The sequence below is a fragment of the Lampetra fluviatilis genome, chromosome 65 (genome assembly GCF_964198595.1).
Source record: "Lampetra fluviatilis chromosome 65, kcLamFluv1.1, whole genome shotgun sequence".
Taxonomy (NCBI): Eukaryota; Metazoa; Chordata; class Hyperoartia; order Petromyzontiformes; family Petromyzontidae; genus Lampetra; species Lampetra fluviatilis.
Window position 1 is genome coordinate 4,680,349 of NC_136339.1, and position 16,226 is coordinate 4,696,574.

At 55.4% G+C, this 16,226-nt stretch overlaps 1 protein-coding gene across 3 annotated transcripts; it reads right to left on the minus strand.

Moving 5' to 3' along the window:
* Positions 1 to 1,700: 1,700 nt before the first annotated feature.
* On the minus strand, positions 1,701 to 10,926 carry ABHD10 (abhydrolase domain containing 10, depalmitoylase). Of its 3 annotated transcripts, none has more exons than XR_013640569.1 (6): positions 10,854 to 10,926; positions 8,448 to 8,631; positions 7,259 to 7,370; positions 5,323 to 5,460; positions 3,326 to 4,908; positions 1,701 to 3,194 (listed from the first exon to the last, which is right to left on the minus strand). XR_013640569.1 is itself a non-coding variant. In XM_078882465.1 (6 exons), exons 1-6 carry the CDS (start codon positions 10,924 to 10,926, stop codon positions 4,422 to 4,424), a joined length of 963 nt encoding a protein of 320 aa, XP_078738591.1. In that variant the 3' UTR covers positions 4,336 to 4,421. The 3 variants fall into 3 exon arrangements, 2 of the variants coding, with proteins under 2 accessions (XP_078738590.1, XP_078738591.1); XM_078882465.1 differs by lacking the exon at positions 1,701 to 3,194 and having other exon boundaries at positions 4,336 to 4,822; positions 4,854 to 4,908; XM_078882464.1 differs by having other exon boundaries at positions 1,701 to 4,908.
* Positions 10,927 to 16,226: the final 5,300 nt, after the last annotated feature.

Here is a 16,226-nt window from a genome sequence, read left to right on the forward strand (position 1 = left end):
CCCGTGTCTCCCCCCCCCCACCACCACTCACCCCATCTCCCCGTGTCTCCCCACCACTCACCCCATCTCCCCCCCCCCACCACTCACCCACATCTCCCCCACGTCACACACATCACGTAATTGGCGGTTGGCAGTTGTTAGCACACACCCTGAGACACTCACCACCACACTCATCACCACAACCCTCGCCAAACTCACCACCACACTCACCACCACCCCCTCGCCAAACTCACCACCACACTCATCACCACAACCCTCGCCAAACTCACCACCACACTCACCACCACCCCCCTCGCCAAACTCACCACCACACCCCTCGCCACACTCACCACCACCCACCTCGCCAAACTCACCACCACACTCACCACCACCTCCCTCGCCAAACTCACCACCACCACCACACTCACCACCACCCACCTCGCCAAACTCACCACCACACATGCAGTTAGCATGTGCACCACACTCCTCTAACATTCACCACACTACAAAGAAAAATCCCCCGTATAGCCTTAAAAGATTTTCGGGGCAAGTGCTGTTAGCGAGTAGCAGCACCTACGAAGGCCGGCACGGCACACGAGGGGGTGGGTGGGTGGCCAGCACCACGCCCGGCCGCCTTTGTCTCCCTAGCGGCGATGTTTACTACACACCGCACCAGCTACTACTCATTTGAGGCCGAGTCGACCTAGGGGAGGCCCAGGACCGGCTCAGACAATCGTCGCAGTCGTTGGCCCGTGAGCGGGAATCGAACTCGCGACGCCGGGTTCGAAGCGCGGCGTAGCGCTAACCGCTGCACCACCGCTCCCCACTTTCATGGCTTTATCTTGGTGATTTCGAAAAGTTTTTTTGGTTTGGCCATGTTTGTGTTGTTGTAGTACGGAGTTAGACTGATGGCCTTAATCTAAGTTGTCTTGTGGTTGTTGTTGTTGTTTGACTTGCATCCCACTGGGATTTTTGCACACAGTGTTGGTGTAACGGTGCTTTTTCTGCAATATTTTGCTGTCTTTTGTTGGATTTTCAGTTTGCACTCAGTCACATAGTCACTTTAAGATGTTTTCTTGTTCGTGTTTTTGTTTTGTGATTGTTGCGGTTGCACCCGATTCAAGAGCCGAATGGCTCACAGGGCTATACCAAATCAATGAACTTGAGCTACACAACACACATTCGACACACACACACAACACTCACCACACTCGACCAAGGGCACCACACTCTGAACGCGGCATTACAAAATAAAACATCCGAGTTTTTTAGGCTGACGTCGCAGGCAAAGAGAGAGTCAGGAGGTGAGGAGGAGAGTTGCAGCACTAACATTAGGGGAACACACGTTTTGTATGGACTTAAAACTTTCGTGAATTGCAGCGATTCATATTCTTGGTTCTTTCGGTAAAGTCACGTAGATAGAAAACAAAAAATATAAATAGTCAAATAAAAAATAAGAAAAAATATCAATAATAAATCGAAAATAATAAAAGCAAAAAACGATAAAAAATAGTAAAATAAATGTTTAAATAAATTGAAAATAATAAAAGCAAAAATCGAAAAAAAGAGTTTTTTTTCATAAATCGAAAATAATAAAAGCAAAAAACAACGATAAAAAAAGAGTATTTTTTTTTATATATTGAAAATAATCAAAGCAAAAAACAACTAAATTTTTTTTTTATAAATCGAAAATAATGAAAGCAAAAAAGCACAATAAAAAAAAAGTAAAATCAAATTTTCATTAATTGAAAATAACAAAACCAAAAAACCCAACGACGTTTTCCACCCACGTGACTTCACCGAAAGACCCGACGACACCAGCTTTGTCGCCAGGCAAATCCCGTCGCTGCTCGGCCCAGCCCAGGGGCACCCCCAGCGGCATCTCTCCCTGCCGCGGCACAACGCTGCCGGGAATCTTCAACAACGCCGCGAGGAAAGGCACAAACGTGATCGGGAGACCTCCGTGGACAAAGATTCGGGGAGCGCGTCGACTTTCTGAAGCTATTAACGTCCAATTTGCCACCACGTTACGGTGAATGTATCCGTTCTTTTCCCACTAAAAACCATAGCCCCGTGTAAGTGTTCACACATATATGGCTTTGCTGACAGTCATATGGAGGGGGGCGATGGTAGCTGTTCGTGCGAACACAACGAAAGTACGTGACGCAATGGGGCAAAAAATTTAACCCGTAAAAACAAAGTTTTTCACTATAAATCCTTTATATGCGTGGCGGCTAGAGTCCTCTCGTCCTCTGGCTTGAGATGGCTGCCACCTATGGGTCAGATGATTGCCTGCCACCATTAAGCAATGGGTAATTAAATAAATTTAAAAAAATTCCTAAAAAGTGTAACATTTTGGGAAAAAAATTTCACGAAAATTCATAGTCACGCACAACGAGTCTGTGTGCAAAATGTCAGCTCGATTGGATCACGGGAAGTGGGTTAAAAAACGACTGAAAGATTTGCACGGTCCTAAGCAAGCAAGCGAACTTAATATAAAGGATTTAAAAAGCACTTGACAAGATAGGCCGAGACACGCAGACACGCGTGTTACACACCAAAGACAAAGATTCCCCCAGGTAGCCTCACACTTGTTGAGGGGCAAGTGCCGTTAGCGAGAAGCAGTGCCTACGAAGGCCGGCACGGCGCACGAGGGGGGGTGGGTGGCCAGCACCACGCCCGGCCCCCTTTGTCTCCCGAGTGGCGATGTTTACTACACACCGCACTCATTTGAGGCCGAGTCGACCTAGGGGAGACCCAGGACCGGTTGAGATGCCTGCCACTGTAATTGGCTGTGAGCGGGAATCAAACTCGGGTCGCCGGGTTGAGAAGCAGAGTGCGCTAACCGCGACGCCACCGCTACGAAGACACACACACTACACACACACAACACATACACACGTGTTCACACACGTGCTATACAAGACACACAACACACACACACAGACACTACACACACACACGTGTTCAGCCACACACACATGCTATACAAGACACACACATACACACACACACGTGTTCACACACGCAACACACACATGCTGTACAAGACAAACACTACACACACAGACACAACAAACACACACACGTGTTCACACACACACATGCTATACAAGACACACGCTACACACACACACTACACACACACACATGCTATACAAGACACACACACACGTGTTCACACACACACGTGTTCAGCCACACACACACACATGCTGTACAAGACGAACACTACACACACAGACACAACAAACACACACACGTGTTCACACACACACACACGCTATACAAGACACACACACACACGTGTTCACACACACACACGTGTTCAGCCACACACACATGCTATACAAGACACACACTACACACACACTCGCTATTCTTTCATCAAATAGAGTTCACATTTTGGCTCAAGTTCTTTGTAAAAATGTAACGAATTTGGCAGTAACTCTGCTACATCAACACCATCACGACCATCACCACCATCACGACCATCACCACCATCACCGCCACCACCATCACGACCATCACCACCATCACCGCCACCACCATCACGACCATCACCACCATCACCGCCACCACCATCACGACCATCACCGCCACCACCGCCACCACCATCACCGCCACCACCATCACGACCATCACCACCATCACCGCCACCACCATCACCGCCACGTGGTGCAAGCCAGGGAAGGAGGTGAATGATGTATGATGGTGGTGATGGTATTGGTGATGGTAGTAATGATGGTGGTGGTGACGATGATGGTGGTGGTGACGATGATGGTGGTGATGACATTGAATGGTGGTGGCAGTGATGGTGTTGGTGGTGGTGATGGTGGTGGTGGCAGTGATGGTGTTGGTGGTGGTGATGGTGGTGGTGGCAGTGATGGTGTTGGTAATAATGATGGTGGTGACGATGATGGTGCTGGTGGTAGTGATGGTGGTAGTTATGGTGGCAGTGATTATGGCGGTGATGGTAATGGCGTTGGTGGCAGTGTTGGTGGTGGTAATGACGATGATAGTGGTGGTGACGATGATGGTGGTGGTGACGATGATGGCGGAGGTGACGATGATGGTGGTGACAATGATGGTGGTGGTGACGATGGTGGTGGTGGTGACGATGATGGTGGTGGTGACGATGGTGGTGGTGACAATGATGGTGGTGGTGACGATGATGGTGGTGGTGACGATGATGGTGGTGACGATGATGGTGGTGGTGACGATGATGGCGGAGGTGACGATGATGACGGTGGTGACGATGATGGTGGTGACGACGATGACGATGATAGACTCCGTGCCAGGCTAGGTGCACGCACCCCCACCCCCACCTCCCCTCCCCACCACACTACGCGCGCGTGCTCGACCCGTCCACCCAATCGGATAACGACACCGACCACGCCAACGGCTCCGCGCCAGGCTAGGTGCACGCACCCCCTGCCGCGCTACGTGTGCGTCGTCAGCCTGTCCACCAGGTCGTCCAGCGTGCTGGCCAGGAGGCGCAGGTCCGCCGGCTCGCTGAAGCGATGCCCGGCGCCCTTCCTCAGCGTCACGTCCACCTCGGCGGACGCCAGTCGCTCGGCCAGACGCAGCGCTAGCTGCCAGGGCGCCACGTCGTCGGCGAGGCCGTGCAGCAACCGCACGGGGCAGCGCACGGGCAGGGGGGGCAGCGGGGGCAGCAGGGGCAGCAGTGCGTCGGCCGTCGACGAAGCGGTGGCGGTGGCGGTGGCGGTGGCGGCCGGGGCGACGAGGAGGCTGTGCCTGGCTGCCTCGAGCACGGCGGCGAGCGGGATTGTGATGTGGGTCTTGGACGAGGGGCTGGGCGAGGGGCTGGGCGAGGGGCTGGGCGAGGGGCTGGGCGAGGAGGAGGAGGAGGGTGGGGGGGGAGTAGGGGATGCGAAATTCTCCGGTGCGTTGAGCCTCGGCGCGCTCCTGTAGGGCGGGAGGGGGGGGGTGAGGACGGGGGGTGAGGACGGGGGGTGAGGACGGGGGGTGAGGACGGGGGGTGAGGACGGGGGGTGAGGACGGGGGGTGAGGGAGTTGGGGGGGTGGGGGGGGGGTGAGGAGGTGAGCGCACGGTCGCTCACCTCGTCAGCGAGTGCTCACCTCGTCGGTGAGATGCGGAGAGGTCGCTCGCGACATTGGCGAGCGAGTGAGATGGTGAGTGGGTGAGTGAGATGGTGAGTGAGATGGTGAGTGGGTGAGTGAGATGGTGAGTGAGATGGTGAGCGAGTCGGTGAGTCGGTGAGTGAGCCGGCGAGCCCTCACCTCGTCAGTGAGCGAGTGGTGAGATGGTGAGTGAGATGGTGAGTCGGTGAGTTGGTGGGTGAGCCGGCGAGCCCTCACCTCGTCAGTGAGCGAGCTGTGGAGCCGCTGTAGGAAGTCCGGGGCACTGGCCACACCGACCAGGCCGACCACGCGCTCCGGGCGTGCCACGGCCGCCAGCACCATGAGCCACGCGCCCAGACTGGAGCCCACGAGGATCTGAGACAACGGCATCATTATCTTCATCAGCACCATCATCATCATCAGCATCATCATCATCATCAACATCATCATTAACACCATCATCAGCATCATCAACACCATCATGAGCCACGCGCCCAGACTGGAGCCCACTAGGATCTGAGACACCATCATCATTATCTTCATCAGCACTATCATCATCAGCATCATCATCATCAACACCATCATCAGCATCTGGGTGAGTGTCTGGCTGAGTTTCTGGCTGAGTGTGTGGGTTTTTTTGTGAGTTTTGTGGGTGAGCGAGTGGATGGGTGAGCGAGCGGCCGGGTGAGCGAGTGGATGGATGGGTGAGCAAGTGGATGGGTGAGCGAGCGGATGGGTGAGCGAGTGGATGGGTGAGCGAGCGGCCGGGTGAGCGAGTGGATGGGTGAGCGAGCGGCCGGGTGAGCGAGCGGATGGGTGAGCGAGCGGATGGGTGAGTGAGCGGATGGGAGAGTGAGCGGATGGGAGAGCGAGCGGATGGGTGAGCGAGCGGATGGGTGAGCGAGCGGATGGGTGAGTGAGCGGATGGGTGAGCCAGCGGGTGGCGGGGTGAGCGAGCGGCCGGGTGAGCGAGCGGATGGGTGAGCGACCGGCCGGGTGAGCGAGCGGATGGGTGAGCGACCGGCCGGATGAGCGAGCGGATGGGTGAGCGAGCGGATGGGTGAGCGAGCGGATGGGTGAGCGACCGGCCGGATGAGCGAGCGGATGGTTGAGCGAGCGGATGGGTGAGCGAGCGGATGGGTGAGTGAGCGGATGGGTGAGCGAGCGGATGGGTGAGCGACCGGCCGGATGAGCGAGCGGATGGTTGAGCGAGCGGATGGGTGAGCGAGCGGATGGGTGAGCGACCGGCCGGATGAGCGAGCGGATGGTTGAGCGAGCGGATGGGTGAGCGAGCGGATGGGTGAGTGAGCGGATGGGTGAGCGAGCGGATGGGTGAGCGACCGGCCGGATGAGCGAGCGGATGGGTGAGCGAGCGGATGGGTGAGTGAGCGGATGGGTGAGCGAGCGGATGGGTGAGCGAGCGGATGGGTGAGCGAGCGGATGGGTGAGTGAGCGGGAGAGTGAGCGGATGGGTGAGTGAGCGGATGGGTGAGCGAGCGGATGGGTGAGCGAGCGGATGGGTGAGTGAGCGGATGGGTGAGTGAGCGGATGGGTGAGCGAGCGGATGGGTGAGCGAGCGGATGGGTGAGTGAGCGGATGGGTGAGCGAGCGGATGGGTGAGCGAGCGGATGGGTGAGCGAGCGGATGGGTGAGTGAGCGGATGGGTGAGCGAGCGGATGGGTGAGCGAGCGGATGGGTGAGCGAGCGGATGGGAGAGTGAGCGGATGGGTGAGCGAGCGGATGGGTGAGTGAGCGGATGGGTGAGCGAGCGGATGGGTGAGCGAGCGGATGGGTGAGCGAGCGGATGGGTGAGTGAGCGGATGGGTGAGCGAGCGGATGGGTGAGCGAGCGGATGGGAGAGTGAGCGGATGGGTGAGCGAGCGGATGGGTGAGTGAGCGGATGGGTGAGCGAGCGGATGGGTGAGCGAGCGGATGGGTGAGTGAGCGGATGGGTGAGTGAGCGGATGGGTGAGCGAGCGGATGGGTGAGCGAGCGGATGGGTGAGTGAGCGGATGGGTGAGTGAGCGGATGGGTGAGCGAGCGGATGGGTGAGCGAGCGGATGGGTGAGCGACCGGCCGGATGAGCGAGCGGATGGGTGAGTGAGCGGATGGGTGAGCGAGCGGATGGGTGAGTGAGCGGATGGGTGAGCGAGCGGATGGGTGAGCAAACGACCTGTGGCCCCGTGGTGAGCTGGTCAAGCACGGTGAGGACGTCGCTCTTCCACTGCCCCACCCCCCAGTGGGAGCTGTCACCCTCCGACGCTCCGCAACCCGTGTAGTCGAACCTGGTAACCACGGCGACAGCGTTACCACGGTGACCCTTCATCGCCACGGGTACCCAGCTAGGACGCGCGTGTCTCCCCCGCCCCCTCGTCAAAGCGTCTCCCCTTCCTCACTCGCTCGTGTCTCACCCAGCGTCGATCAGAGGTCGCAACCGGGTACCCGATACCCGTACCCTACCCGATACCCGGCTACCCTTACCCAGCCGGGTACGGGTAGGGTACGGGTACGGCCGGGAAAGGATACCTGTTTGCGACCTTGGTGCGGCCGGGTACGGGTAGGCCGTGAGTCACTGGTGAGTCACCGTTTGTCACTCATTTCCCAACGTCTTGTCTCTTCTCACAATTCAAGTTCCTAGAATCAACCCACCCGCGCCTGCAACATGGCTTCATCCCAGAGGTCGCAATCGGGTACCCGATACCCGTACCCTACCCGTACCCGGGTACGGGTAGGGTGCGGCCGGGTACGGGTACGGGGGGTAAGGAATCAAAACCCGTTTGCGACCTCTGGCGTCGATATCCTTACCCAGAGTCCCTCCCTCTCTCCTCACCCCGCGCCTCCTCACCCGAAGCCTCCCCCTCACCCAGTCGACTTCCTCTCTCATCAATCCCAGCGTCTCCCTCCTCACCTTGCAATCACCTCACCCCACGTCTCCATTCACCCCGTGTCTCCCTCACCCAGCGTCTCTCCCTCTACCCCTCACCCCATGTCTCCCTCCTCACCCTCCATCACCTCACCCCATGTCTCCCTCACCCAGTCTTTCCCCCTCTCTCCCTCACCCCCAAGACTCCTTCCTCACCCCGCATCACCTCACCCCCCATGTCTCCCTCACCCCCATGTCTCCCTCTACCCATCTTCCTCCTCACCCTGCATCACCTCACGACACGTCTCCCTCCTCACCTTTCAATCACCTCACCCCATGTCTCCCTCACCACCCAGTGTCTCCCTCTCTGTCCCTCACCCCACGTCTCCCTCCATCACCTCACCCCATGTCTCCCTCACCCAGCGTCTCTCTCCCGCTCTCCCTTCCTCCTCACCCACCCGCCCACCCGTCCCCCGTGTCCCCCGTGTCTCCCCCTCACCGGGTGGAGGCGTGCCCCACGGAGCGGCAGTAGTGGTGCAGTGCGGTGCCCTTGGCCCCGTCCATACTGGACGCGAACCCCGGCAAGAAGAGCACGCCGGGAGATTTCCCCGCGCTGAGCGAGTAGGCGAGGCGGGGCGCGTCAGCCCGCGACAGGTACGACACCGACGACTTCCAGCGTGACCCTGGTTGGTGGGGGGGGGTGGGGTGGTGGGGGGGGGGTGGAGGGGTGGTGGTGGTGGTGGGGGGTGGTGGGGGGTGGTGGGTGGGGTGGGGGGGTGATGGGTGGGGTGGTGAGTGGGGTGGTGGGGTGGTGGTGGGGTGGGGTGGTGGGTGGGGTGGGGGGGTGGTGGGGGGGGTGGTGGTGGTGAGGGGTGGTGGGTGGGGTGGTGGGTGGGGTGGTGGTGGGGGGTGGTGGGTGGGGTGGTGGGGGGTGGTGGGGGTGGTGGGTGGGGTGGTGGTGGGTGGTGTTAGTGGGTGGGGTGGTGGGGGGTGGTCAACGCGGCAAAGGGGTCAGGTCCTCGGGGTGAGTTGTGGATGAGCTGGAGATCGGGACTTGGGTTTAAAACCCTTTCCCGTTCCAATGATGTACTACGCCGACGACTTACGGAATGACCCGGGTGGGCGGGGTGGGGGTAGAGTGGGGAGCGGTGGTGTAGCGGTTAGCGCTACGCTGCGCTACGAACCTGGCGACCCGAGTTCGATTCCCGCTCACGGCCAAAATCAGTGACGATTATCGGAACCGGTCCTGGGTCTCCCCAAGGTCGACTCAGCCTCAAATGAGTAACCTGGTGTAGCGGTGTGTAAACATCGCCACTGGGGAGACAAAGGCGGCCGGGGGTGGAGGGGGAAGAGCGCCAACCGAGCTTACATATACGCTGCCAAGCCTGGTGCTGTTTCATTCAGACGCTGTCTTCCCGACAGACCTGTTCTTCACCTGAGGACGGCTGCTTGCGTTGTGGCCGAAACGTCGTGAGAATTGTATTTTATTATGTTTTATTTTTATTATTTTATTATTTCCATTCTACGTGACTTTACTGAAAGAACCAAGAAGATGAATCCCTGCAGTCACGAAAGATTTAAATCGAAATTTGATAACATTGGTCAACACACTTTTTCTGGCATATGGAATTCCAACGGTTTTAATTTCGGGGTGCTGATTCCAAATCTGGCATCAGTTTTTGTCCATCACATCAGGTTTTTGAGATCAAATATTGCATTTTCAATAAAAACTGCAGAAGAAAAATATTAAATAAATGTGGATATCTACATAAAATTATATTATAAACACACTATCCTAAAAAAACAGCACCGTATTTTAACGCGAAAGCAGTCACTGACTCGCAACAACTTGCAATCATAAGTGACAGAGTTAATTTCGGGTAAAATCAATGAAAATGGGGTATGCCGATAGCATAAAAAATTAACCCGTAAAAACAAAGTTTTTCACTATAAATCCTTTATATGCGTGGCATCGGTTTTATTTTATTATTCATTTCTGTTTTTCTTGAGTAAGAGTTTCATTTTGATCACATTGGTATTTTAAATTAAATATGAAAAAAAAAATTTCCTAAGAAGTGGAAAATTTTTGAAAATTTATTTTCACGAAAATAAATTGTCACGCACAACGAGTCTGTGTGCAAAATGTGGGTTAAAAATCGACCGAAATATTTGCACGGTCGTAAGCGCGCAAGCAAGCAAGTGAACTTAATATAAAGGATTTATAAATAAGATGTGATAGAGCAAATCTGAGATCAGATTTGGAATCAGCACCCTGAAATTAGTCTAGAACAGCTGCAAAAGTCCAGGCCAGGAAAAAAATGTTTGTTGTTATTGTTGACCAGTGTAATCGGCGACGTTTCAGGCAACGACCCTTCTTCGTGGCAAGGTGATACGGGCAAAAGTGTCCACACACACCACTCACAGACACCACACACCACACAACGGAGAAGGGGTCTGTTGTCCGAAACGTCGCCTACCGAGAACATTCCCATATAAGGTGGCGCCCGCATCTCACAAAGTTATGTCGGGCGCGTTAAAGCGATTTAAGTTTCACTAAACAAGCCTTAATAATAAAAAAAACACACGAATAGGTACGAGAAGCGTGACACAATAACACAGAGCAACAACAATATTTAGCAACAACAATATTTAGCAACAACAACATTATTTAGCAACAACAATATTTAGCAACAACAACAACATTTAGCAACAACAACAACATTTATCAGGAAGTTATGTATTAGAGGGCAAGGCCGCATTGAGGCCTAGGCGTCGTGGCTTCAGCGCAGGCCCGCGCGCTTGCCGGGCTCCCCACCGCTGCCGACGATGATGTTGTTGTTGATGACAATGTTGTTGTTAATGTTGTTGTTGTTGACGATGTTGTTGTTGTTGACCGCTTTCTTACCTCCTGCGAGACTCCGCGCAGCCGTCAGGAGCCTGGGCCTAGCCAACAACGCCGCCATGACCGCGGTCGCCATGACGACGAGCGGGGGAAATCGCGCGAGAGTTGGGGGCGGGGGGGGGAATCTCGCGAGAGTTGGGGGCGGAAATCTCGCGAGAGTTTGGGGTGGGGAAATCTCGCGAGAGTTGGGGGCGGGGGGGAAATCTCGCGAGAGTTGGGGGCGGGAAATCTCGCGAGAGTTGGGGGTGGGGGGAATCTCGCTTGGAGACGGTGGGACCACCAATAGAGGTCGACGTTTCGAGCAATGGGCCTTTATAGCACACAGAGGGGGCGCCAGAGGCAAAGCATAAGGAGTAGGAGGCTGCACTTGTTCACACCGTGGAATATTACATTGCAAACTTCTTTTCTGACCTACATATTGTAATACTGATAGGAACCTCCTGGTTACACCAGCCCACAGGGGATTATTGTGTCCGTCCGTCCGTCGTGAATCCAAAAATGGGCAGGGTGGGGCTGGGTGGAGAGGGTGGGGAGGGGCTGGGAGGGGTGGGTAGTGGGAGTGGCTGGGCTGGGTGAGGGGGTGGGAGGGGCTGGGTGGGGCTGGATGGGTGGGGAGGGTGGGGCGGGTGGGTGAGGAGGGAGGGGAGGGTGGGGCTGGGTGGGGAGGGGCTGGTCACCCCGTGGTGCCCTTATAAAACTCAACGTTTCACCTACTCACGCCGGCTTGTGCCCGCCCTCACAGTCGGGCATATTTGCGGAATACACCACGCCGCCGTTGACCCTGCAGGCCATTGACCGAGCAACCCGACGTTGCTACCAGCTCCCTCCGCAGGTCAATGTGTTTGTGAGCAAGCGGTACCAGGTGGCGATCCAAACGCTACGGGCGACATCCCAGAATCCAGATGTCCCGATGTGAGTGTCACTGCAGAATCGCGATCCTGCAGTGACACGCAACAACGCTGGGCTCAGCGCTAGAACGCCGGCTGCATGGTTTTTGCTAGTACATGTTGTTCGTGTCGTTTATTGTGAAAATTCCGTCACAGTTCCTGTGATCACTGTTTCATTGCTGTATTTTTGGTGATTTCGAAAAGTTTACTGGTTTGGCCATTTCGATTTAAAGTTTTCGTGACTGCAGGGATTCATCTTCTTGGTTCTTTCGGTAAAGTCACGTAGAAGGGAAGTAATAAAATAATAAAAATAAAACATAATAAAATAAAATAATTCTCACGACGTTTCGGCTACAACGCAAGCAGCCGTCCTCAGGTGAAGAACAGCGTCTGAATGAATATATTTGTATTATTTTATTACTTCCCTTCTACGTGACTTTACCGAAAGAACCAAGAAGATGGTTTGGCCATGTTTGTTTGTTGTAGTACGGAGTTAGAATGATGGCCTTCATCTAAGTTGTCTTGTGGTTGTTGTTGTTGTTTGACTTGCATCCCACTGGGATTTTTGCACACAGCGTTGGTGTGTTACGGTGATTTTTCTGCAATATTTTGCTGTCTTTTGTTGGATTTTCTGTTTGCACTCAGTCACACAGTCACTTTAAGATGTTTTCATGTTTTTGTTTGTTGCGGTTGCACCCGATTCAAGAGCCGAATGGCTCACAGGGCTATACCCAATACATGAACTTGGGGTCGCTTTTGGCGCGGCGTGGAACGGCGCCGGTCGTCAACATCTTTATCGCACGTGCGTCAGACTTCTTTCACACCGTACGTGGCCATCCGCCCTAATCGGAGATGAAGTTGAAGGACAACACACTAACACACAACAAGCAGTTCGAAATAAATGGGTGTCTGCGTGCGTCTATGGGTCTTTATGTGAGTCTATTGGTCTCTGTGTGAGTCTATGGGTCTCTACGTGAGTCTATGGGTCTCTACGTGAGTCTATGGGTCTCTGCGCGAGTCTATGGGTCTCTGCGCGAGTCTATGGGTCTCTACGTGAGTCTATGCGTCTCTGCCCGAGTCTATAGGTCTCTGTGCGAGTCTATGGGTCTCTGGCACGATACGGTCTGCGGGATGATACACTCACGCCTCAGCGTACCAGGCCCCCCACCCACCCCCATCGCTGTGCACTGCCCCTCCCGCCCATCAGCCGGCCCCCCACCACAACCGCAAAGAATAACAACAGAAACACCCTGCAACACAACAACCGCCATTCGCCACTAAGTGGCGGTGACGTCACCACGACGCTTGTGCCAGGCCATGTGCACCTTGAGGCTGCCACGTGAAGTGTCGAACGCCCGCTGGCAGGAGGTCACGGGGCAGACCCAGCAGGTGCCACGGGTCGACTGACCGAGATGACCGAGACGACTGACTGATGCACCACCTGTGCCCCCTACTGTGCCAACTTGCTGTGCTTTAGCCACCCGGCGCTCCGCTCGTGTATGTGTTTGCAACACAAACACACAGAGACACAAACACACAGAGACACACACACATAGAGACACACAACACACGTTTAACGTTTTACTCTCCCGCGTCCTCGTGGGAAAATCGCCGCGACATTTACCACAGCGACCAAAAACATGGGACAATGGCTAAATAACCAACGCGTCAAATTTCGATTTAAAGCTTCTTTCGTGACTGCAGGGATTCATCTTCTTGGTTCTTTCGGTAAAGTCACGTAGAATGGAAATAATAAAAATAAAACATTATAAAATAATTCTCACGACGTTTCGGCCACAACGCAAGCAGCCGTCCTCAGGTGAAGACCAGGTCTGTCGGGGAGACAGCGTCCGAATGAACACCACCAGGCTTGGCAGCGTATATTTAAGCTGGGTTAGAGAGCGCCTTGACAAAGGAATGTCTTCACCTGAGGACGGCTGCTTGCGTTGTGGCCGAAACGTCGTGAGAATTATTATGTTATATTTTTTTTATTTTATTATTTCCATTCTACGTGATGACTTTACCGAAAGAACCAAGAAGACGAAACCAACGCGTCCTTTGTGAAAACGCTGCCAACCGCAGTGGCGGCGGTGGTGGTGGCGACAGGGCAGCAGCAGCGGTGGTGGCGGTGGTGGTGGCGGTGGTGGTGGTGGCGGTGGTGGTGGCGGTGGTGGTGGTGGCATCCAACGCCACTGAGCTCAGAGGGTGCCGGTCGAACTCCCATCCATCTCGTGGTGCCGTAGCAGTTGGAACGATGCCGGGAGGAAGGGGGGAGCAGGTTTCTTGGGTCCATCACCGCCACCGCCAACTCTACGGTTACCACCAAAACCACGACCGTTACCACCACCACCTCTGCCACCGTTACCACCACTTGCACCACCATCTCTACCACCATCATCACTGTTACCACCTTCACCACCACCTCTACACCGCCACCGTTACCACCAATACCACACCTCTACCACCGCTCACCACCGTCACCACCATCTCTACCACCACCATCACTGTTACCACCTTCACCACCACCTCTACCACCGCCACCGTTACCACGAATACCACACCTCTACCACCGCTCACCGTCACCACCGCCACCCAGCAGCTGTGTAAAAGGGCTCTCACCGCGTCGAGGCCCAATCGGCGGGGTGAGTCGCGTGTGTGCGGTGGGGCAAAGCGTGGGTCATGCCCCAAGACGGACTCGAGTTAGCGGTAGAAGAGCGGGCCGGAGAGAGAGGGCGCTCGCTCGCTCTCGAATAACTAGCAGAGGTCACAAACGGGTTTTGATTCCTTACCCCCCGTACCCGGCCGCACCAGGGTCGCAAACGGGTACCGGGTACCCGATTGCGACCTCTGGGATGAAGCCATGTTGCAGGCGCGGGTGGGTTGATTCTAGGATCTTGAATTGTGAGAAGAGACAAGACGTTGGGAAATGAGTGACAAACGGTGACTCACCAGTGACTCACGGCCTACCCGTACCCGGCCGCAAACGGGTACCCGTACCCGGCCGGGTACGGCTAGCCGGGTATCGGGTAGGGTACGGGTATCGGGGGGTACCCGGTTGCGACCTCTGACAACTGGGGAGGAAGGCTCTTCCCACAGCAGGGGCGTCGGCAAGCCTTTGCAAGGGCTGCGCCTTTAGCCTGGCGTTTACCTTACGAAGCATCGTGGGAGCTACCGACTCCACCTCCCCCACAGTGCCCTGCACCTCTCCCACAATGCCCTGCACAAGGGCAAGGCCCGGCCCGCTACTGGCCGTCCGTGGCGAAGAGCTTTAGAGATCGTCGGATTCCTCCTCGGGGTGGGATGTGTGCGGCAGTGCGTCGCACGCGCGCGACTTTGTCACGCGATTAGGAAAAACAAGTGCACTTTGGGTGGTGAGAGGGGGTGGGGGAGATGATGTACAGTTTGCGTTAGGGATGCAGCCACCCAGCGGTGGACAGGGACTGGCCGAGGGTGACGTGACACGATGGCGGATTGTCTCGAGCGCGGATCGGTGTGAGGTGCGTGTGTCTGTGTGTACGTGTGTGTGTACGTGTGTACGTGTGTGCGTACGTGTATACGTGTGTGTGTGTACACGTGTGTGTACCTGTGTGTGTACGTGTGTGTGTACGCGTGTGTGTACGTGTGTGTGTGTGTACGTGTGTGTGTACGCGTGTGTGTACGTGTGTGTGTGTGTACGTGTGTGTGTGTGTACGTGTGTGCGTGTGTGTACGTGTATTTACGTGTGTGTTTACGTGTGTACGTGTGTACGTGTGTGTGTACGTGTGTACGTGTGTGCGTACGTGTGTGTGTGTACGTGTATACGTGTGTGTGTGTACACGTGTGTGTACCTGTGTGTGTACGTGTGTGTACGCGTGTGTGTACGTGTGTGTACGTGTGTGTGTGTGTACGTGTGTGCGTGTGTGTACGTGTATTTACGTGTGTGTTTACGTGTGTCTGTGTGTACGTGTGTGTGTACGTGTGTGTACGTGTGTGTACGTGTGTGTCTATGTGTGTGTCAGTGTATGTGGGAGCGGTGGTGCAGTGGTTAGCGCACTGCGCTACAAACCCGGCGGCCGAGTTCGATTCCTGCTCACGTGACGACGATTCTGTACTGGTCCCGGGCCTCCCCTAGGTCGACTCAGCCTCAATTTAGTATCTGGTGTGTAAACATCGCCACTGGGGAGACAAAGGCGGCCGGGCGTGGTGCTGGCCACCCACCCCCTCGTGTGCCGTGCCGGCTTTCACAGGTGCTCGCTAACAGCACTTGCCCCTACAGTCTGTTAAGGCTACACGGGGCATCTTTGTGTGTGTACGTGTGTACGTGTGTGCGTGTGTGTGTGCATGTCAGTCAGCCAACCCATGGCACCTGGGGGGGTCTGTCCCGTGACCTCCTGCCAGCCGGTGTTCGACACTTCACGTGGACCTTAAGGTGCACCTAGCCTGGCACAAGCGCCGTGGTGATTGTTGTTGTTGTGTGTCTGTGTGTGTACGTCCGGGCTAAGTGCTGCCC

What these genes read in the sequence shown, in the direction of transcription:
- ABHD10 (XM_078882464.1), bottom strand. Translation starts at nt 10,926, where the DNA reads ATGGCGACCGCGGTCATGGCGGCGTTGTTGGCTAGGCCCAGGCTCCTG. An exon ending in TGCGCGGAGTCTCGCAGGAG is followed by an intron (nt 8,632 to 10,853) that starts GTAAGAAAGCGG and finishes CCCACCAACCAG; the next exon opens with GGTCACGCTGGAAGTCGTCG. An exon ending in GTGGGGCACGCCTCCACCCG is followed by an intron (nt 7,371 to 8,447) that starts GTGAGGGGGAGA and finishes CGTGGTTACCAG; the next exon opens with GTTCGACTACACGGGTTGCG.